Here is a 24,187-nt window from a genome sequence, read left to right as displayed (position 1 = left end):
TATGCAGCTACAGGAGTTGCCAGAATGGAGCTGCATTGGGGTTTATACCCCTGCAGGAGAAGAGGGGGTGCAGGGATCCTGATGACCCCAGGCAGTGACCACGCAATAGTCATCAAAGGGGCATTATTCCTATAGCCCTAAGCCCAGTATTGGGCAGTCCTGGGTCACTTTCAAGTAACGCCCAGGGACAGCTCCTTTGGGATAGGAGACATCTGTTTGAGGGAACTAAACTGGTATGCTCACCTGATCTAGGGAAGCTCCCATCTCACCCCCAAGTGCATTTGTGGGACACTCAGGCCAATAGCCTCATATAGCCGCCTTGGACATTTGTGGCTAGTCCCCCTGCACTCCCACTAGGCCACATAGCCTCTCAAGGTACCTCCCAAGGTTGACCATATGGAAATGCCCAGGCCTCAGGGTGGTTGGGACCTTGGGACAAACCACCAGGTTCTAGGCATACTATAATGGCCACACAGGGGATGCAGTACAATAAAAAGATGTAGATAAGGAATCTTCAGCGTTACCACGTGGGAAAAACAAGAGAATCTATGCCCCAAATCTGCACTGAGACCTACCATACAACCCCTGGCGATAGCAATAGAGCCAATAATTGAACCTATGACTGACTCACAAGAACTACAGCTCAGGGTGAGTAACATACAACCCCCACTGGCAGGAGCGAAGGGAGATGTGCAAGGCATCAAAGAGAAGAGCAAGTGTAGGAACAGGAAATACTCTTCCAGTTGAGCCTCTTCTAGTGGGTAAAGCACATCCTCTGGTTTCATTGGACTGAGGGGGTCTTCTGTGGTTGGGACTTTGGGAACCTGGTTGCAGCAAAGGCAGGCCTACCCATTCAGAATAGTGCAGAGCAATTGTGGCAGGGGCTTCCCCAATTTCTCAGGCATCAGATATGGCCTAGGCAATATAAAGACTTCTTTAGTCTCCTTGAGGGACATAGTGAAAAAGGGTGACACTAGGAAGGGTGATAAATGGCATCCACCACCTACTGGGGCAGGAAGGTACCAGGAATATTAATTCATGGATGAGGTACTTTGCAATCCAGGCCTCCATCAGCAGGGTGGACCCCTCACAGCATTTGGCCATGTGGTCCTACCTAGACAATACTATGAGCACTCACACAACTTATTAAGAATTTGCATGGCTCAACAACAATGAGCGATTCAGGGAACGAATGGCTGACATCCCAGGTACATCATAGGGAACACATGATATTGAGCTGTGGCTGACTCACATGACTGCCAGGCCCTCTGAGTCACAAGTGCACAGTCACCCCTTTCGGGGTGGCACCAGCACTTCAAGTCAACCAAACGTCTATCCTGCTTCATCTGAGGCATGCTGGCACTACATCATGATTATAAATGTAAATACATTTGCATTGTCTGAACATCCAGCTATAAAGTGTCCAAAGAAAGGGCTTAGTGGAAGTGGCAAAACTTTGGATCCTAAATTTACAACTGCATTTTGCTTAGCTTTAGATACTAAGGTAGGTGCTAATGCTGAAAATCAGTGCTAAGCTCCTAATTTTTCCCCATGCTCTAAATGTACCCTTGTAGCCACCCACTTTTTAGACTTCCAAATTTAGGCTCATAGTGAAATTAGGCATTGAGCCCTATTACATTTTCAAAAGGGCCAATTTAGGCTCCTGACTGCCAAAATTAGGCTCTTAAACCCTTTGAAAATTGGCCTAATAGTTCCTTCGTCCCTTCTGATTTTTATTAAGGTTTTTTTCTACTAGTAATATTGGAGGATGTGCATACAGAAAGCTCATCTCGAAAGAAGGTAGAAGGCTTTTTCAGCTAGTCTGTCTTTGACTGTCTCCTGGAGCAGAGGACTGGTATCTTCCTGTTCAAGACTGTCAGAAACAGATCCATCTTTGGTGTGCCTCACTAAAAGAGAATTCTGTTTGCTACTTCCTGGTCCAGAATTCCCTCAGTTGAGTCCACATGTAGACTTTGCCAGGATGTTCTCCTTCCCCAAGAATGTGGCTCTCAGGATCACGTTCCAAGAGATGGCCCACTTCCATACCTTGACTTCTTCCCAACATAGATGGTATAAACCTAATCCTCCCTGTGTGTGCAGGTAGAACACAATTATCTGTTTGTCTATTACTGCCATATCGTACATATTGACTAGGTATTTGAAAGGGAAAATTCCATGCATTTTGGGGGTAATTTCTGAAACTGCCCGGTAAGCTTGCAGATTGGACCTGCCAATTAATTTTCAAAGGGGCTGGCAGGGAACACAGGAACAAAAGTACCCACGGACTTTGCACCTACTTTATTGTAAATGAGTTATATAGTCGCATACCATAGAAGACTGTGATTTCAGAAACAGTCTATTTTAAAAATCTGTTTGATTTTTTTTTTGTATTTATTAATGTTACTCATAATTGATTCCAATAATATTGAAACAGTTGGAACTTGGCTTGGGATGCCAATATAGCTCCAGATATGGAAATGCAGTGATGTCATTGCAAAGGATTCATGTGTACACTAATATTAAAAGCCTCATCTACAGTGTTTCAGTACTGCATTATAAATGTAGGAAGGATTGTGTATTTTTGGCCCTTTACCTGCCTCGTGCTCCTTTTGGACCTCTAGTTTGTTTGGAACAGCTTGTACTAGGAGTTATGGTCCCTTAATCCTGGAGAACTAGGATGCTTGTTTCTTTCTCTGATATGTCTTTGTAGGGGAACTGCTGTAGCATAGAATTTTATAAAGTGTGCTCTGGGACATGTCTGTTTATTCTACATCTGAGACCGAGGTGAGGTATTCTGCTAGCATGTAATGTGTTTTTAAGGATCTGTTGCAGTCTATCTTGTTCTCTTTTCTCAGTAGGAGGTTTATTGCTTTTCTTGGGTCTGCTGTATTATGTGTCTGCTGTATTATGTGTTGTGTTGCCTTTTCAGAGGAAGGGTTGTTACTGTTTGAATATTGTCAGTCAGTGCTGTTTTGGTATGAGAGGTTTATAATATTGCAATTGTAATTCCATTTGCTCATGACTTTCTGAGAGCCTGCTCATATCCAAAGTGTACTGAAAGCGCTACTTAGCTGGATATCTTTTAAAGATATCTAGTTAAGTGTCACATTATCCAGCTAACCTAGTCGGATATGCTGGATATTCGGATAGGTTAGTCTGAACGCCCCTTTTTTATCCAGCTAAATTCTAGCTGGGTACTTACCCAGATAAGGGCTGAATATAGCCAGATATGCCACTTAGACAGATAACTGTACATATAGGGCCGGATTCTAAAAGGGTTACGCGCATAAGATACGCGCGTAACCCTTTTAAAATGCCCGAGCCTATATTGCATAGGCTTCCGGTGCGCGCAAGTCCCGGGGATTTCTTGGGGTGGGCATGTCAGGGGCATGGCGCGGTCGGCGCGTCATCCAGGGGCGGTGCCACGGGTGTGGTTTCGGCCCGGGGGCGTTCTGGGGGCGTGGCCGTGGCCTCTGGACCAGCCACCGGACCAGAACATGGCGCGCGGCAGCCGGCTCGGCGCGCACAAAGTTACGCCTGCTTCGAGCAGGCGTAACGTGTGGCACAAAAGAAAGGGGGGGGGTTAGGTAGGGGAAGGGAGGGAAAGGTGGGGGAGGCGGAGGAAATGGGCAGCGCGCAGAGGGCTCGGCGTGCGCAAGTTGCACAAATGTGCACCCCCTTGCGCACGCCGACCCCAGATTTTATAAGATACGCGCGGCTACGCGCGTATCTTATAAATTCCGGCATACTTTTGTTCGCGTGTGCGCTATGTTTTAAAATGTACCCCATAATGAAAAATAACAAAAGATGGTGAAAATATAATTACAGATGTTCAAATGCAGAAAACTGTTTACCGAATTCACTGGACATGCTCATCAGGTTGTAGATAATGACTCTAGCTTCCTCCAGCTTTTTAGAAGTTGTTGTGATTTCAATCACCAGTTTAGTTTCCTTTCAAAAGCATAGAATTTGGCATCATAAGGCTGAACAGATCTATGCCCACTTCTTCAGTTTGTGCCACAGTGCTCACCCTTTGCTCCGCCTGAAACCCGGAGACAACATTCAGCTGAAGCTGGATGAAACGCTAGACCATAGCAGCAACTTTAATTAAAGAACCTTCTACAGACCTGACCAATGGTACATCAGGACGTGGAAGTTCTACAGTGCAATCCTACTCTCCTAATGGTGTGCAGGCTGTTTTGGCTCCCTCCCAGAATACAGCAGTAAACAGCAGGAGGAAGGCTCTTCCAATGCCAGTTGTCACCCAGCCAGAATGCATAATGAAGCCTGTTATTAAACTTCATCTAGAGAAACAGTTTGGAGATATGAATGCTTGTCTATGGAAATGTGAAAGGCTGAGATCAGTACCATTTTAACCATTATTCTAAGGTTCATTGTTTAACTAGTGTTATGGAGTTCTTAAAAAGGGGATCATGTCTTTAGGGAGTTAAATTTTAAGTTAATGCTGCCTCAGTAAGGGACGCTGGAAGAAATAAATGAGGCATTACTGAGAGAAGCTGACAGAGACAGGCACTTTTTAAAATAGTGCTATTAATAGTAAAAGTTCCTGTTTTACTAACACGTCTCCTGCCTCTGCTGTGAGTGAATAGTCAGTGTCCATGACAATGCATCCCTGACTCTGAAGCAGCCTCGGTTATACATTTGATGCTCTATCAGGCCTATCCTGTAAAGTGCGGCCGCGTTTACCCTGCTCCTAAGCCGCTTTTTACTCACGTTCCGGCCACATTAGCCCTTCCTGCGATCCCGAATCCCCTTTAACCTACTCCTACCATGTCCTAAATTCCCCGGGCAACCCCTTCCGCCCGCGGCATGTATATTGCATGCAAACGAGCGAATTAGCTCGATATTGCATGCAAACGAGCAAATTAGCTATTCCCTAGCATCCCGTAACCCGCGCCCCGACTATCGCTAGTTTTCCCTGCCGTTTTGTGGCGCGTTTAACCTGCAAACTTACCGCCTACCCTGACCCCTGCGGTAGAGGCAGGGGTAAGGGTAGATGGCAAGCGTTCCCCCAGCCCCCGCTCACCTGCCCCGGCCGCGATCATGGGTGCCGGTCTCCGTGGCAGCCCCAGTCCGCTCCCCTGCTCCCGAAGCCAAAAAAAAAAAAAAGCGAAAAAAACGTTGCAGCCCCCCTCCGATGTCCAGACTGGGGCTGCCACGGAGACTGCAATGGCAAAGCGACTTTTCGTTTTTTTTTTGCTTCGCCGCTGTCAGTGTCCCCCCTCCTCTCGGAGCAGGGCGCGAAAAGCAGCCTTGCTCCGGGAGGAGGGGGGGCACTGACAGCGGCGAAGCAACGGCGAAGACAGCGGCGAAGCAACGGCGAAGACAGCGGCGAAGCAAAAAAAAACCAAAAGCAATTTTGGATTTTTTTTTTTCAAAAGCGACAATTTTTTTTTTTTCCAAAAGCGACTTACTTTTGGGATCTGTCAAGATCCCAAAAGTAAGTCGCTTTTGGACGCCTGCCAACTTACTTTTCTGAAGCCATCATCAGGAACCCATGCGATCGTAGCTCCTCCCGACGAAGATGGCCGCCTGCACGGGGAAAGCGTGCAATTGGCCGCTGAAGACGTGACGTCACAACGTCACGTCTTCAGCGGCCAATTGTACGCTTTCCCCGTGCAGGCGGCCATCTTTGTCTTCGTCGGGAGGAGCTACGATCGCATGGGTTCCTGATGATGGCTTCAGAAAAGTAAGTTGGCAGGCGTCCAAAAGCGACTTACTTTTGGGATCTTGACAGATCCCAAAAGTAAGTCGCTTTTGGAAAAAAAGCGCCCTGCTCCTAGAGGAGGGGGGACACTGACAGCGGCGAAGCAAAAAAAAAACGAAAAGTCGCTTCGCCGTTGCTTCGCCGCTGTCTTCGCCGTTGCTTCGCCGCTGTCAGTGCCCCCCCTCCTCCCGGAGCAAGGCTGCTTTTCGCGCCCTGCTCCGAGAAGTGGGGGGACACTGACAGCGGCGAAGCAAAAAAACCAAAAGCAAGAAGTAAGTCGCTTCGCCGCTTCACTCTTCCCTCCTCCCGGAGCAGGGCGCGAAAAGCAGCCTTGCTCCGGGAGGAGGGAAGAGTGAAGCGGCGAAGCGACTTACTTTTTGCTTTTGGTTTTTTCGCTTTCTGGTATCTGTCATTTCAAATGACATTTGAAATGACAGATACCAGCGTGGCGTGAAGCCTTAGGCCCGCGCACCCAGGATACTGTATAGGCGTTCTATCCAGTAAAATGGGTTGCGCGGGACTAAGGCATTACGGACGCGGTTTACATATAATTAGTGTTCAGGATCGAGCGGTAGGTGAGCTGCACTGTGCGGGCGGTAACCGCGGGTGCCGTAGGCACTAATGCAGCTCTTCCTACCGCTCGGTACTGGATAGACCTGTTAGTGAATAGAGACCTTTGATACCAATAGAAGAATTGAAGAATCTTTACTCTTTGACCTTTACTGAACTCATTGTATTTGTTCATTCTTTGTTGTATTTATTTGACAGCAAAGTACTGAAAGAAATTTCTGTTGGTGATCTAAATCCCAATGAAACAGTTCAAGCAAATCTGGAAGCCCAGTTACTCTCCAAACTAGATCACCCAGCCATTGTAAAGTTTTATGCCAGCTTTCTGGAGAAAGAAAGTTTTTGCATCATTACCGAATACTGTGAGGTAAGAATACCTTGAAACTTATGTTCTTGAGCAAATTGTACTATTAAAATTAAACAACTAATGGGGTGAGGTCTATTGTAACCTAGATAGGCATGGTCTACAGGTATTAAAATGCATTAATGCAGTATTTATCGTAAGTATTAATAGCATTAAGATGCCAATGAGGCACATATTACTACAGATGGTAATGTATACATGTAGAAATGCATGTTATTCATTTTCCACATTTTAACATGCAGACTTTTTTTTTTTACTGTGCTAAAGAGTAATGAGCTGTGTTGCATATTTTTACATCTCATAACCTTATTGGCATAGATTTTACATTAACACAATCACAAGCTAATTTACATACAATTACTGTTTGTGAGTAACAATGCAGGCACTTAATATACATTGGCCCCTTATGGGATCCCTAATTTCTGTCTCGCTTATATTAAACAGACTGTTTATTTTATAATTCATTATCCCATGTGAATCAAAACAGCTCAACATTAATAAAATATAGTTGACTTCCGCTGGGAAGTGTATAATAGTAATTATGAACTCTAGAACTGGTCATTTACATGTTGTTGAATCTTTATCAATTCACCTATCCTGCCAGGACATTATATGCTAGGAAATGGGTATGTTCGGGCAATGTTCGTACTCAGTTTCACTTTACAAAAGGTGAAACTGAGTTTCACCTTATAAACTGAGTACGAAACTTATAAACTTATAAACTGAGTTTCACCTTACAAACTGAGTATGAAAAAAAGGTGAAACTGAGTTTCACCTTATAAAAGGTGAAATGGGTTCTCAGACATAGGACCTGATTTATTCATGATTTTTTGTGTATGGAATAAAAGCTTAGAGACTGATATTCAAAGAAAACTGAGCACCTAAAATTAAGAGAATTGTTAGTTTTACGCATCTAAATTTAGGAGAATTTTCAGTAAAACTGTGGGCCCTAAGTTTTGAACAGAAAATTAACGTAACTGTAATGTATAACTGAGATTGCTAAATTTAGACCTACTATTTATTCGCCTATATTTAGTGAAAATCAGCACTAGACGCATAACTTATTTCTCTTGACCTGATCCTACCCATATTTTAGGTGCCTAAATTTGCGAATTTGGTCCTAATCAGTTTTCAAAGGTGCCAATTTGGGCATCTTGTTGCGCTTGGAGGTGGACCCTTGTCCTGGAGCAGTGGAGGACGGCTCCCTGGTAGGGACCAGGAAGCTCCTGCCCCAGGGGGTGGAGCACTGGAGGAGACAGAGGCTAGGATGAGCTTCACCACTGGAAGCCCGTAGGGACCCGGGCCTCTTGGACTTAGGTGGGCCTCACAGGGTCTCCTGGAGAGGGAGTAGACAGGCGTGCCCACGGACAGCAAGGAAGCGTGGTCGGACTCTAGGCTGTAGGTCTGGAGGAGCAAGGAAGACCAGAACAGCGTAGGCGATGAGAAGGCAAGGGACAAAGCCAGAATCAGGAGACGTGGTCAATGGCAGCCGAGATCAGAATCCGAGGATCAGTCCGAGAAGTAGTAAACGAGGCAGGGGTCAGGTTCCGGAGGTCAGATGAGGTCACAATGCCTTGTGCAGCAGTCAGGATCCGGGCAGCGGACAGAATGGTCAAGGAGCAGGCCGAGGTCAGTACCAGAGAGAAAGTCCAAGGGTACTATCTGGGGAGACAGGACAGACAGATGCTGGAACAGAAGGACGCTGGAACAGTAGGACACTGGAAGGCTGGAACAGTAGGATGCTGGAACAAGACTGGAACAAGATTGTGAATGCAGAGGCAAACTAGTACACTTACAGTGCCGACCTGATTGCCAAGGCAAGGAAGTGCAGGCAGGGACTTCCTTATATCGTTTGATTAATCAGGGCGCGCCGTGGAGCTAGGACCCGCTCCTGGCCCTACAAGAGGCCGGGCGGTCCGCGTGTGTGTAGGGGCGTGGCCAACGCCAGTGGAGACGCCGAACTCCGGCGTGAGGCCTGGTGCGCAGTGGAAGGCCCGGCCATGGGTCGCCGAGGCCTGGAGGAGCTTGCGGATACCGCTGGGGAGGCCGACTCGTGACCTGCAAAGGAGCTAGTGAGGTGAGCAGGCCCGTGTGCGGGCCGGACGCGGACAGGGTGCACAACACATCTAACTGTCAAAGTTAGGCAACTACACCCTTTGAAACTGATCTTAGTGAATCAGGCCCATATTCTTAAAGATTAGCATTAAGCTGTAGCAGGCATAGGCAAATCCGGTCCTCGAGTGCAGCAAGCCAGTTGCGTTTTCACAATGAATATTCATGAGATGCATTTCCATGCAATGGAGGTGGCATATGCAACTGTATCTCATGAATATTCAGTGCAGATGGAGCAAAGGCTGATTAGCAACATTTTGAAAGATGGTGCGATTGGCTTGGAGCTAGAGGGCGCTCTGGGCTCCACTAGACACCAAGGATTTCTCCAAAAGGGGTGGTTGTGTGTGTGTGTGTGTGGGGGGGGGGGGGTGTCCAGGGGCATCTTGGGGTCTCATTAGGCACCAGGGAAGTTTTCTATGTAAGAGAGGTTCAGGGGGTGGCTGGGGAGGTGTTATAATTAGTGAGGTTTGGGTGGACCCCTGGGCACTGTGGCAGTTGACCACACCCACGGGGTGAAGTCCCATGAGGGGCCACAGGTCAGGCTCAGCTCTGGACACACAAACACAGATATTTCTTTATTTAGACAGTTTGAGAAGCCACTAGAGGTGGCAGTAGTGAGTAGAAGATGTAGCCCGGCTGGGCAAGTATACCCTAGGGCGCTGGAACAGCAGTTTCTCCGGTAGCAGTGCTGTAGTGGAGAGAACTGAGAAAGTGAGTACAATAGAACATTCACAGAGTCACAAATATAGAGAAGCCCCGAGATAGGGAAAGCTGGCCCTCGAGGAGCGAGTACCAGATCCCAGGGAGCAGAGAGACTCGTTGGCAAAGTACTCACACAGCAGTTCCACATAGGAGATGGCACTGGCGCAGGAACGGAGGCAGGCCCTCGAGGAAGCGAGTACCTGGTTCCAGGGAGACAACTCTGAGGAGTGGATGATAGTAGTACTCACTGATGGTGTCTGTAGTGAATTCTTCCCAGTAGAAGAGGAGATGAACACAGGCAGCGAGTCAGGAAACATGGGCCCTCGAGGAGCGAGTACTGGTTACCTGACAGCGACCTGAAAGAAGCAAAAGAGGCCGCCAAGGAGCGGGTACCCCGTTAGCAGAAAGAGTCCAATAGGAGTTGGAAGGCAGAGTAGCTGGGTACGGAGAGCGAATCCCATCCGTAAGATCACCCTTGCTAACTCAACGGCTCGTAATAAACTGTAGGCTTAAATATCCGGGCAGCGTGACGTCATCACAGGGGGACGCCCCTGAGGAACGCGCCAATGAGGAAATAAGAATGAGGGCCGTGTGGCGCGCACGCCTTAAGGTAACTGTAGAAGATGGCGGGAGGCAGCGCCCAAGCCGGTCCGGGGACACCGGAGAGGACGGCAGGCAGACGCCACGGCAGCCAAGAGTCCGTGAAGAGCAGGAGGAGCCGCAAAAAAGGAAAGGTAGGCGGAGTGAAGCCGTTGGGAAGTGACGGTCGCAACAGGAGGGCATTGGAAACCAGAGATTTCTTCTATGGAAGTGGGAAGAGGGAGCAGGGGAGTTGAATGCCACATGGGGTTTAAAACCTGGGGGGTGACCTGTTTATGGAAAGGGGGCGGGGCATCACTGCACGCCTTTGCATCCATTTTTTTTTACTTTTGTCCCTGCTGAGCTGCCTCTAGAAGCAACTGTAGGGTAGGTGGGGGTCTTCCTAAAGTCGTTGGGGAGATTTTTACTTTTGGGGGGTGGAGGTTTTTGGGCTGCGTGGCCCTCTAAATATTACTGCGGGCGCATTAGGACATGCGCTAGCGTCCCAGTGCTCCCTTTGGAAAATATCTATACCTCCTCAATTTTCATTAAAATAATATGGCTTCTCTTATTTTTGGCAGGCTGTGTTATTTTATTAGCATTGAATTACCTGTGCATTAAGGACCGGATTTTAAAAGCCCTACGTATGCTGGGCTATTTTATAAAGGCCCAGCATGCGCGTAAAGCCCCGGGATGCATCTAAGTCCCAGGGCTTCAAAAAAGGGGTGGGGAGGGGGCAGGGCGGGGCGATCCGGGGTGGGGCAGGGCCAGAGGCCTTCGGCATAGCAGCCATTTGCTGCTGTGTCGGAGGATCGCGTGCCAGCAGGCTGCCGGCGTGCGCAACTTGGGCCTGCCTCTAGGTCGCGGGGGGGGGGGGTGTGTGTTTTAGAATAGGGCTCGGAGATGGGAAGGATAGAGTAAGGGGAAGGGAACGGGTGAAGGCCGCGGGCGTCGGTGCGTGCAGGGTGCGCAATTGTGCACCCCTTGTGCGCGCCGACTCCCGATTTTATAACATGCGCGCGCATGTTATAAAATCGGGCGTCCATGTGTGCGTGCCGGGTAGCACGCGCACATGTTCACCCGCACGCTTCTTTGAAAATCTACCCCTATATGTTTTTCATGGATTTGAAAAATGTGTGCATGCAAAGCAGCTAATAGGGGTTGGATTTATGGGGTAAATATTGATTAAAACCTTGGAGCTGGTTCACAGCGCTGCAGTTCGTATAATTATCTTTGGCTTGACTTGAGGAATCAACTTGACCTCTTATAGAAAAGAGTTACATTGGCTCCCAGTGAACAAGAGAATTCAGTTCCAAATTCTAACAATGGCACATAAATTGACTTTTTAGAACTGACTATTGTCTTGCGGATAAGATTAGAATTCATGAGCCAGCCTGCAATTTGCGGTTCTCAGGTCAAAGTCAGTTAACCATTCCATCGATCAGTTGTTTTTGATTAGAAGCAAATGTTCACCGCGCTTTTTCTTTAGCTGTACCAGCATTATGGAATATGTTGCTATTAGCTGTGCGACAGGATGATAACTATTTGCAGTTCAGGAAGAAAGTAAAGGCTTTTTTATTTTCTAAAACATATTCAGGTTCTCTGGTATTTTAAGGTCAATGCAGTAAAGATGCCATATGGTTAAATTTTTTAGTATTTGTGTTTTATTATGAACTGAGATTGCATTATTTTTTTGTACTGTTCTATTGATGTGATTATGAATGATTTTGTGTAATCCACTTTGAATATTGAGATATAATGGAATACATCAATATTGTGAAGTTTCACTGTGGTATGGGTATTTTGCACTATCAACAGCATTTTACATGTGATAAACACTGTTTTTGCATGTTAGACCTTTATTGCAGCTTAGTATATCTATCCCTAACGGGTCTATCCAGTACCTGAGGCAATGGAAGGTGAAGTGACTTGCCCAAGTTCAGAAGAAGCTTCAGCAGGATTTGAACCCTGGCTCCCCTGGTTCTCAGCCTGCTGCTGTAACTACCTAACTACTCCTCCACTCTAATTTGACCTTTGAAAATGTCCCTATTAATTGTTGTTTATGTGTAAAGGGACCCCCCAAATTTGCCTCTTATTAGAGGAGTAATCCTTGCTATTGTAGAGTCGGTCGTCTCAACAGACCCTGCCCATGAGAGAGAAGTGGTAGGCACTTCTCAGTGAGAGGTGTCTTAGATTTAACCAAACTTCTGTGCCACGAGAGTGCAGAGACAGTTCTGAGGGTCAGTATTCAGTCTGAAGATATCACCTCGTCACGGAGCAGAGCTGTGATGGGTCTCTCCGTCTACAGGGAAAGGACCTGGAGAAGGGCCCTCTCTTACTCTAGGGGTGCCAAGAAGAAGTGTTCCTGTCCTGTGGAGGTGGCTGGGGCCCAGGTCTCTAGGGATAGGAAGAGGTCTTGGGGCTCCAGAGAGTGAATTCTTGACCGACTGTGTGAACATAAGCAGTCTTAAGGAAGAGAGGTGTGAATTCCTACTCCTAAACGGGCAAATTTTAAATGGCCGGCGCACGTAAAAACAGGGGTTACTTGTGCGGCTGGGCCTTGTGCGCACATTTTAGAAGGGGCCTGGCCGTGCGCGTAACCCTCATTATGCGCACAAGAGCCGGGCTGAATAAAAGGAGTGAGGAGGGGTGGGGCGGGGCTTGAGGTGCCGGTACAGCGGCCATTTGCTGCTGTACTGGGGGATCGTGCGCTGGCAGGTGGCCAGCATGCACAAGTTGCTTCTCATTCGGAGGAGCAGCAACTTAAGAGACCAAAAAAAAAAAAGAAAGGAAGGTGGGCTACATTTAGGGGGTGGGGAGGAAGAGGGAAAGGGGAATGGAGGTTAGAGTAGGTGGTTGGGAACTGGGGAAGGCCGGGATGAGTCGCCACACGAAATAAGCAAAAATCTACCCCCCCCCCCCCCTTGTGTGCGCCATGCACACATGCATGCGCAGATTACAAAATCCGGCGCGCGGGTCGCTGATTTTATAACATGCGCGGGCTGGCTCGTGCATGTTATAAACATCAGCATGTTGATGTGCACGCGCACCTATTAAAATCTACCCCTATCTGTCTAAAGAGTGTGCTTCAGACGTTTGGAGTTGAAAGAGGATTGTTCTTGGTGGGAGAGAGAAAAGTGTGCGACTAAGGAAGGTCCTGAAGAGTTGCTGACTAAATAAAAGAATCAGCCGGAGACTCATCTGCTGTGAAATTGAAAGAGAAACGGTGAGAGAGAAGGAGGGAAAGCTGCATCTGGAACAGGTACCAGGGTAGATCCCAGAGAAGAAGGATCCTTCCCTAGAGAGCTTACCTGCCCAGGGTATGCAGGTAAACTCTCTAGGGAAGGATCGAGATTGCTTCTTCGAGAGACTGAGTTAATTTTTCTTGCTAATGGACTTATTTTTCTGAACTGTGTGGTGTTTTAACACTTGACGTGCATTATGGATTTTTTCCGTTCTATCAGCGACCAGTATAGACTTTATTTTTGAACAATAGCTTTTGAGTGCAGTGTGGTGTGTTGCCTGGCTGGATTGAGCTGGTTTGCAGAAGAGCCCTAGAGAAGAGAGAAAAATCCTAAGGGGTAGATTTTATAAATGTACGCCCGCACGTACTTTTGTTTGCGCACCAGGCGCAAACAAAAGTACGCCGGATTTTATAAGATACGCGCGTAGCCGCACGTATCTTATAAAATCTGGGGTCGGCGCGCGCAAAGGGGTGCACATTTGTGCACCTTGCGCGCGCCGAGCCCTGCGCGCGCTGCCTGTTCCCTCCGAGGCCGATCCAAAATCGGAGCAGCCTCGGAGGGAACTTTCCTTCGGCCTCCCCCCACCTTCCCCTCCCTTCCCCTACCTAACCCACCCTCCCAGCCCTATCTACACCCCTCCCACCTTTATCGTGAAAGTTACGCCTGTGCCGATTTGCCGCCGCCGCGCGATTCCCCGGCCCGGGAGCAATTTCGGAGGCCTCAGCCACGCCCCCATAACGCCCCCGTAACGCCATGAACGTCGCGCTGCCCCCGACACGCCCCCCGACACGCCCCCCGACACGCCCCCTAGCAAAGCCCCGGGACTTACGTGTGTCCCGGGGCTTGCGCGCGCCGCCTAGCCTATGCAAAATAGGCTCGGTGCGCGCAAGGGGGTTTTGAAAGGGTTACGCGCATAAGTTATGCGCGTAACCCTTTTAAAATCTACCCCTAAGGATCTTGAAAAAGTGATTCCCTCCCCCCCCCCCACACAAGAAGGACCTAGGAGGATGGGTACTGGACATGACCCTCCAAGGGAACCCCTGTACCTATTTCCAGATCGGGGCAGGGGCTACACTTTTTTTTTTTTTTAGAGCTGATGATGCGCTCATTTTCAGAATACTGATTTCGACAATACCTAAATAAATCCTTTGGAAAGCAATAGCTCATCTTCTAATGCAGGGGTAGCAGCTCCGGTCCTGGAGTGCCACAAATACGTCTGGTTTGCATGTTATCCACAATGCATATGTATGAGGTATATTTGCATGCACTGTCTCCATTGTATGCAGATCTAGCTCATGCATATTTATTGTGGATGTGCTGAAATCCAGATCTGTTTGTAGCTCTCCAGGATCAGAGTTGCCCACCCCTGTTCTAATGATTCAGTTTATATATTTGTGATGTTGGCACTCTGACCAGTAGCTCATGTTCAACTATAATAGAAAAATGAAAAATTATCTTAACAAAATACATTAATGTATTGGCCAGTTCTTCTTGCTTTCCAGAGGAAATTCTATCATAGACTGCTGTTCACTCTTAAGGTATGAAACCAGTGAAGAAAAGCTGTAGTTAGTGATGCAATTATAATATGACTGCAACCTAAAGGCCACTTGTATGTTGAATAAGCAAATTGCAAAATACTTAAGACTGTAATAATTTTTACTGGTTTTCTCTTTGAATAAGAGAGTGTTACAAATGAGGTGAAGCTGATTACCCCTATTTAGTTGATGCCAGCATCATAATTTGTAATTTATAATATAAAATCATAGGAAGAATCCTTGTTCTGTCATTAGGTTTTTACATAGTTTATAGTTTATTAGTTTTTCTATACCGCCGCATTGGCGTTAGCCTTCGCAGCGGTTTACAACTTACACAAAGAGAAAATACAATAAATAAGTCCAATAAAAGGTAACAGCTAAAATTATTTAAAAGCATATAAAAGTATTTTAGCTGTGCAAGTAGAAATAAAATTGTAAAAGGCTATTCCTTGGTGTATTATTCAAGGGTAAAAGTTAAAACAAAATAATAAAACCAACATAAATATAATATCACACTCACACAACATAACATAAAATCAGTTCTGCCTTTAGTTTAAAGTTTGGAGCATTCCTTTAAACCTGTAACTAGCCATTTAAGGTTTATATATATTTGTAGGTTATTGTTCATTTTCTAAATATGCGCGTTTAAATAGCCAGGTTTTTAAATCAGCCTTAAATTTTTTCTTATCGATTGTTAATCTCAGTTCTGTTGGTAAACTGTTCCAAAGTTTGGATCCTGCTATCGACAGTGCTTGTTCTCTCACCTGACTCAGTCTTGCTGATCATATTGTTGGTATTGAGAGGAGAGCCTTATTTGCGGATCTTAAGTTTTTTTGTGGTACATGTAATTTTAAAGATAAGTTCAGCCATTCTGTTCGGTCTCCGTATATCAAATTGTGTATAAGACAGGCGGCAACAAATTCCAGAGCTTTATTGTGCATTGAGTGAAAAAGAATTTTCTCCGATTAGTCTTAAATGTGCTACTTGCTAACTTCATGGAATGCCCCCTAATCCTTCTATTATTCGAAAGTATAAATAACCGAGTCACATCTACTCGTTCAAGACCTCTCATGATCTTAAAAACCTCTATCATATCCCCCCTCAGCCGTGTCTTCTCCAAGCTGAACAGCCCTAACCTCTTCAGTCTTTCCTCAAAAGGGAGCTGTTCCATCCCCTTTATCATTTTGGTTGCCCTTCTCTGTATCTTCTCCATCGCAACTATATCTTTTTTGAGATGTGGCGACCAGAATTGTACACAGTATTCAAGGTGTAGACTCACCATGGAGCGATATAGAGGCATTCTGACATTTTCCGTTTTATTAACCATTCCCTTCCTAATAATTCCTAACATATTGTTTGCTTTTTTGACTGCTGCAGCACACTGAGCCGACGATTTTAAAGTATTATCCACTATGATGCCTAGATCTTTTTCCTGGGTGGTAGCTCCTAATATAGAACCTAACATTGTGTAACTACAGCAAGGGTTATTTTTCCTTATATGCAACACCTTGCACTTGTCCACATTAAATTTCATTTGCCATTTGGATGCCCAATCTTCCAGTCTTGCAAGGTCCTCCTGTAATGTATCACAGACTGCTTGTGATTTATCTACTCTGAATAATTTTGTATCATCCGCAAATTTGATAACCTCACTCGTCGTATTCCTTTCCAGATCATTTATATATATATTGAAAAGCACCGGTCCAAGTACAGATCCCTGAGGCACTCCACTGTTTACCCTTTTCCACTAAGAAAATTGACCATTTAGTCCTACTCTCTGTTTCCTGTCTTTTAACCAGTTTGTAATCCACGAAAGGACATCGCCTCCTATCCCATGACTTTTTAGTTTTCGTAGAAGCCTCTCATGAGGGACTTTGTCAAACGCCTTCTGAAAATCCAAATACACTACATCTACCGGTTCACCTTTATCCACATGTTTATTAACCCCTTCAAAAAAAATGAAGCAGATTTGTTAGGCAAGACTTCCCTTGGGTAAATCCATGTTGACTGTGTTCCATTAAATCATGTCTTTCTATATGCTCTATGATTTTGATCTTGAGAATAGTTTCCACTATTTTTCCCGGCACTGAAGTCAGGCTCACTGGTCTATAGTTACCTGTATCGCCCCTGAAGCCTTTTTTAAATATTGGGGTTACATCGGCCACCCTCCAGTCTTCAGGTACAATGGATGATTTTAATGATAGGTTACAAATTTTAACTAATAGATCAGAAATTTCATTTTTTAATTCCTTCAGTACTCTAGGATGCATACCATCTGGTCCAGGTGATTTGCTACTCTTTAGTTTGTCAATCTGGCCTACTACATCTTCCAGGTTCACAGTGATTTTGTTCAGTTCGTCTGACTTATCACCCCTGAAAACCATATCCGGAACTGGTATCTCCCCAACATCCTCATTAGTAAACACGGAAGCAAAGAATTCATTTAGTTTTTCTGCAATGGCCTTATCTTCCCTAAGAGCCCCTTTAACCCCTCGGTCATCTAATGGTCCAACCAATTCCCTCACAGTTTTCTTGCTTTGGATATATTTTAAAAAGTTTTTATTATGAGTTTTTGCCTCTATGGCCAACTTCATTTCAAATTCTCTCTTCGCCTGTCTTATCAATGTTTTACACTTAACTTGACAATATGTTTTATCCTATTTTCTTCAGATGGATCCTTCTTCCAGTTTTTGAAGGATGTTTATTTGGCTAAAATTGCCTCTTTTACCTAACCTTTTAACCATGACTGTAATCGTTTTGCCTTCCTTCCTTCCACCTTTCTTAATGCATGGAATACATATGGACTGCGCCTCTAGGATTGTATTTTTAAACAATGTCCATGCCTGTTGAACACTTTTAACCTTTGCAGCTGCACCTTTCAGTTTTTTTCTAACTATTTTCCTCATTTTATCAAAGTTTCCCTTTTGAAAGTTTAGTGTTAGAGCTGCAGATTTACTTATTGTCCCCCTTCCAGTTATTAGTTTAAATTTGATCATGTTGCCGAGTGAAAACCTGGAAAGTGCTATTAATTTGAATTAAACTTCTATTTAAAATACTAATCATTAATAAACTTAGGGGCCGATGCAATAAAATATACTGAATGCGGGCGCTGAACACTCAGCTCCCGCTTTCCTAATGCGCCTCCAGGTACCCTCCTGCACGCCCCTAGTGCCTCTTTGTCAACAGGAGCCCGCAAGCGGTCGGCTGTCTGCCAGTTTAGAAAACGGACACTGAATTTATCAGCGTCTGTTTTCCTAATCGGCGCACAACCAGGGGTTCAGGAAACGGACGCTTGTTAACTGAGCATCCGTTTCCTGAACCCCACCGCAGCACTTTTTTTAAACTTTTTTTTTTAATTTGTTTTAAGATTTTCTTCCTCCTACTTAATATCGCAACTATATTAAGTAGGAGGATGTACAGAAAAGCTTTTTTTTTTTGCTTTGTGGGTGATTACTAATAGCCTCATCAACATGCATTTGCATGTGATGAGCGCTATTAGTTTCGCCGCACATTGGACGTGTGTTCTGTAGGCATAAGGGGATTAGCTAGCGCCTAGTATGTGCTAAAATGATAACATGCGTGCTAAAAATGCACATAAAGATGAGTGCACTACATTTTTTAGTGCATGTGCTACAATGGCCACAGTAGCACATGAACTCTGTTAGTGTGTACACTAACTCAAAAAACTGTAGCATTTATGCACTTATAATGTCTGTGCACTTATGTGTGAGGCTGTGATGAAAATAACATGCACATGCTAACCTGAGAATGCACACTCCTCCCTTATTCATGGCTTAGCCTCCTTGCTGCAAACCTGTGTAAAAGTGAGCCTGGCACATGGGGTTGGTTGATCGTGCTGAGGACAGAAGTGGGAGTTATGTACGTACATATTTAATGTATTCATGAATTAATGAAGGCTAATAATGCCTGGTGGAACATCTACTTAGCATTAAACCATTACAACTATGAGAGAAGACTGAGGCAGAGTGTCTTCCCTGTGGCACAATTATCTTATTAGAGCTTGACCTCAGTGCTCTTTATTATCCTTACAATTTGCACACGGTATGTATTTTATAAACTAAAATAAGAGAGGATGGAAGATAGAGCTTAAAAATGCTAAATGATAGTTTCACCTGCGTTTTTGGTTGATCCAGACTTCATGATGCTTAATCCATGATCCATAAATATCCTAGTGATTTATTGTTTGATTTTATTATTCCTGTCCCAGTTCATCAATTGTGAAATGTGTATCAAATTTGGAAGTAGATTTTAGAATTATTCTCCCTCAAGTGGAAAATACAGGGGAGGTATGATATAGACTTTCACATACTTGAAAGGAAATAATGATGCACAAAAATGAAATATTTTCCAATGGAAAGGAAGTTGTAAAACTAGGGGTTTGTGATATGAAACTCTAAGGGGGGAAGAGTCAGGAACAATGTCAAGAAATATTTCTTGAGTAAAGGCACACGGAAAGGGCGCAGTAAATAGCACACACATACAATAGCAAATGCAACAAGAACTAATGCAAACATGAAGACCTGATCAATATATCTCAAAAGGAAATGCTTTTATTGAAAATGCAGTCACACCAGTGGTGTACATTGGTTAACAAATTATAGTTCACAGTTTTGGAACAGGGGCCCCGACTAAATGAGGAAACAGAAAACCTGTGAATTGAAAAGAAAAACTGCAGATCCCGGGCTTTTAGAAGCTTAGTAATCTTCAAAGAGATTTTAGACAGCCAATGATACAACTTCTTCTTTGTATGGTTGCCTGTCTAAACTCTCTTTGAAGATTACTAAGCTTCTAAAAGCCCATGGTCCGCAATTCTTTTCAATTCACAAGGTTTTCTGTTTCCTCACTCGGGGTCATTTTCAAAGGCTTATCGCATGCTATAAGCCTGTATCGCACGCGAAAAGGCCCTTTTCGCGTGCGATAGCATGCTGGGTGCAGAGTCGGGGTGGCGAGGGGAGGAGTCGGGGCAGAGAGAAGGTGGACTCGGCGCTGTCTTCGCTGGCGGCGATAAGGTTAGTAACTTTATCATCGCCAGTAGCACGCCCAATAGCACCACCTTTCACGGTGGCACTATTGGGTGCGAAAGCCGGCAGCGAAAACACCGCGGTGGTGCGAAGGCTGCTGGCTTTCGCAGGTCCGCCCCCCCCCGTCCCCCGTTTTCGCTGGTTTCACCATTCTGCGATAGAATGGTGAATCCAGGCCTTAGTCCCATGATTTAAAGCTTGCTTACGCTCTTCTGACTGTGGTGGGAGTTTCCTGCGCGCCCATGGTATGTGCCATTTGACCCCTTCTCTAGAACTAACTAGTACCCATTGGAATTTATTCGTCATAAAAAATTGTCTCTCACTCACAAGCGGCTCTGATGTGTTTTCCCATGCAGTCACGGCTCTCACTAAATTTAGTGAATTAAGGCTCCCTTATGTTATTTAGCCATTCATTTTAGATTATTTTTCACTTGAAACTCCTGATAGAAGATTATTTACGTGCTTTGTCTCCCTGACGCAGCCCAATGGGAAACACAGCCGTGTCGGGGCCCCTGTTCCAAAACTGAGGTTGTGTCTCCCAGGGTTAGGTCGGCCGTCACAGTTGGTGATACAGTTATTAGGAATGTAGATAGATGGGTGGCTGGTGGGTGTGAGGATCACCTGGTAACATGCCTACCTAGTGTGAAGATGATGGATCTCATGCATCACCTAGATAGGATTTTAGACAGTGCTGGGGAGGGAGCCGGCTGTTGTGGTACATGAGGGCACCAACGATATAGGAAAATGTGGGAGGCTGGTTCTAGAAGCCAAATTTAGGCTCTTAAATAGAAAGCTGAAAAGCAGAGCATTCGCTGAAATGCTCCTTGTTGGTTCTCTCAGGTCCCCAGAGGCAGGCAGAGCTCCGGAGTCTCAATGCGTGGATGAGACGATGGTGCAAGGAAGAGGGATTCAGTTTTGTAATGGACTGGGGAACCTTTTGGGGAAGGGGGAGTCTGTTCCGAAGGGATGTGCTCCACCTTAACCAGGGTAAAAGCAGGATGCTGGCACTAACCTTTAAAAAGGAGACAGAGCAGCTTTTAAACTAGAACAAAGGGGAAAGTCGACAGTTGCTCAGCAGCGCATGGTTCAGAGGGAGGTATCTTTGAAGAATACTAATGAAGCATTAGAGTTAGGGCATCCCAACAGAAAAGTAGTCCAAGTGCCTATAATTAAAAACTCACCTGAACTAAAAGATTCCAATTTATCCCTGTCAGCTGGAAAGCAGAATGTTATTACAAACAAAAACCACACTTTGAAATGTTTGTATGCTAATGCCAGATGGGAGAATTAGAATGTATAGCAGTGAATGATGACATTGACTTAATTAGCATCTCAGATTCATGGTGGAAAGAGAATAACCAATGGGATAGTGCTATACCAGGGTACAAATTATAATACGATGATAGAGAGGAATAACTTGGTAGCGGTATGGTGCTTTATGTCCGGGATGGCATAGAGTCCAACAGGATAAAAAACCTGCAAGAGATTAAATGCACAATCGAATCTTTATGGGTAGAAATCCCTTGTGTGTTGGGGAAAAGTATAGTGATAGGGGTATACTACTGTCCACCTGGCCAAAATGATGAGATGGACTGTGAAATGCTAAGAGAAATTAGGGAAGCTAACCAAATTGGTGGTGCAGTAGTTATAGGAGATTTCAATGGGATTTCTTTCTTTTTTTTTAATTTTATATTTATGCCAGTTTACAATAATTACAAGAACAAATCTTGATAGGAAAAAAAAAGAAGAGATTGCTTTCATTCAATATCATAATACCATTATATAATTCAAAATAAACAAGAAAGTAAGATAATTACAGTATCTCTTCATATTTTAAAGTCCTCAATAAGGAGGGTGGTTCCTTCCAGACCTAGAGGAAAAAATACTTATGATTTATTTAAGGAATTATATCAGATATTTTTATTATTTTTTTTTATATACCGACATTTGAACTCAATTGAGATATCACACTCAGGTACTGTAGGTATTTCTCTATCCCCAGAGGGCTTACAATCTGTTTTGTACCTGAGGCGATGGAGGGTAAAGTGACTTGCCCAAGGTCACAAGGAGCATTTAAAAAGGGCTCCAGATGAGATCTAGGAAACTATAAACCAGTGAGCCTGACTTCAGTGCTGAGAAAAATCGTGGAAACTATTATAAAGAATAAAATCACAGAACATTTAGATAGACATGGTTTAATGGGACACAACCAGCATGGATTTACCCAAGGGAAATGTTGCCACAGAAATCTCCTACATTTTTATGAAGGGGTGAATAAACATGTAGACAAAGGTGAACCAGCAGATGTAGTATATCTGGATTTTCAGAAGGCATTCGACAAAGTCCCTCATGAGAGACTTCTAAGAAAAGTAAAAAGTCATAGGATAGGCGGCAATCTTTTGTGGATTGCAAACTGGTTAAAAGACAGGAAACAGAGAATAAGATTAAATGGTCTGTTTTCACAGTGGAAAAAGGTAAACAGTAGAGTGCTTCAGGGATCTGTACTAGGGCCGGTGCTTTTTAATATATTTATAAATGATCTGGAAAGGGGCTCGACCAGTGAGGTGCTTAAATTTGCTGATGACAAAAAATTATGCAAAGTAATTAAATCTCAAGCAGATAGTGATAAATTGCAGGAGGACCTCGTGAGACTAGAAGACTGGGCATCCAAAATGCAGATGAAATTTAATGTGGACAAGTGCAAGGTGTTGCATATAGGGAAAAATAATCCTTGCTGTGGTTACATGATGTTAGGTTCCAAATTAGGAGCTACCAACCAGGAAAAAGATCTAGGCATCATAGTGGATAACACATTGAAATCTTCAGCTCCGTGTGCTGTGGAAGTCAAAAAAGCAAACAGAATGTTAGGAATTATTAGGAAGGGAATGGTGAATAAAATGGAAAATGTCATAATGCCTCTGTATCGCTCCCTGGTGAGACCGCACCTTGAATACTGTGTACAGTTCTGGTCCCTGCATCTCAAAAAAGATATAATTGTGATGGAGATAGTACAGAGAAGGGCGACCAAAATGATAAAGGGGATGGTATGGCTCTCCTATGAGGAAAGGCTGAAGAGGTTAGAGCTATTCATCCTATTCTATCCTTTCCCTTCCCTCTCCCATTTTTATCACCCCTCCCCTCAATTCACTTACTCCTCCCCTCTCTTCCCTTTCCCTTACACATCTCTTCATCTTACTATTACTTCATTACTTACTTCATCTTACTATTGCATATTACTCTTCCTATTCTATCCTTTCCCTTCCCTTTCCCATTTTTATCACCCCTCCCCTCAATTCACTTACTCCTCCCCTCTCTTCCCTTTCCCTTACACATCCCTTCATCTTACACATCTGTTTATTGACTCTTATTTGATTTTGTAATAACAATTTTAATTTGAAGTTTAACCTTTAAGTTGTCCCCAGCTCCATCCAAAAGTTCCCAGCATAATCTATAAGTTCTCATGTTGTTTGAAATATGACTTGTTACTTCTTGTCTGACACAATGTTCGATTGTTCGATGTTTATTTTTCGATGTAATTTCCTACTTTGGTTTTATGTAAACCGACGTGAAATGTACCAGTACATGAACATCGGTATATAAAAGCTCCTAAATAAATAAATAAATCTCTCTTTCACCCCTCCTATTGATGTAGGTGCTCACCAGTCCCTTCCCTCGCATCCCTTCTCCTGTCTTCCCTCCCCTCCCCTTCCTTCCCTTTCCTCTCATCTCACTCACTCCCTCCCTTTCCTATTACTCATTCCCTGCCTTTTTTCCTCCTCTCATTCACACCCTCCTCTCCTTCCTTCCCTCTTAATAACCTCTTCTGCTATCAATTTCTCTCTTTGCTCCACTGCCTTCTCTTCCCTCTCATTCCCCTCTCCCCTCTCCCCTCTCCCCTCTCACCTCTCACCTCTTTCCTGTTTTCCCTTTCCTCTCATGTCATTTCCTCTCCCATTCCTTTCACCTCCTCCCCCATTCCCTTCACTCACCCCCTCCCCGTCTTCTCTTCCCCTCACACATAGCTTTCTTCACTATTTACCTCCTCTCCCATGCCTCTCACTCACCCTTTCTCCTGTCTTTCTCTCCTCCCCTCCCATTCAACCCGCCCCACCTCGGGTGTTGCCTTCTTGCCATTGGTGAGACTTGGGAAACCCACCAGCATTTCTACCACTGCTGTTTTGCCTCTTCTCTCTTTCCACTCTTAGAGCCTGGGAAACCACACTAGCCTTTCTACTACTGCTACTGCTGCCACCACTGTGGTGATGGTCCAGCTGCACCTTATTCAGTTGTCTGAGGCCTTCTGTGGCAGTTGT

General features: G+C 44.9%; 1 protein-coding gene across 6 annotated transcripts in view; it reads left to right on the top strand.

Moving 5' to 3' along the window:
* NEK11 (NIMA related kinase 11) overlaps positions 1-24,187 on the top strand; it is a 567,803-nt gene that overhangs the window by 154,864 nt on the left and 388,752 nt on the right. For all 6 annotated transcript variants that reach the window (XR_003854561.1, XR_003854560.1, XM_029589337.1 and 3 more), the window contains one exon: positions 6,497-6,662. Coding sequence is in view for 3 of the 6 variants with exons in the window: in XM_029589337.1 (XP_029445197.1) it covers positions 6,497-6,662 (166 nt within the window). In the remaining 3 variants the exon portion in view is untranslated. The remainder of the gene's footprint in view (positions 1-6,496; positions 6,663-24,187) is intronic.

Source organism: Rhinatrema bivittatum, chromosome 2, assembly GCF_901001135.1.
Source record: "Rhinatrema bivittatum chromosome 2, aRhiBiv1.1, whole genome shotgun sequence".
Classification (NCBI taxonomy): Eukaryota; Metazoa; Chordata; class Amphibia; order Gymnophiona; family Rhinatrematidae; genus Rhinatrema; species Rhinatrema bivittatum.
This window is presented reverse-complemented; position numbering and strand designations above follow the sequence as displayed.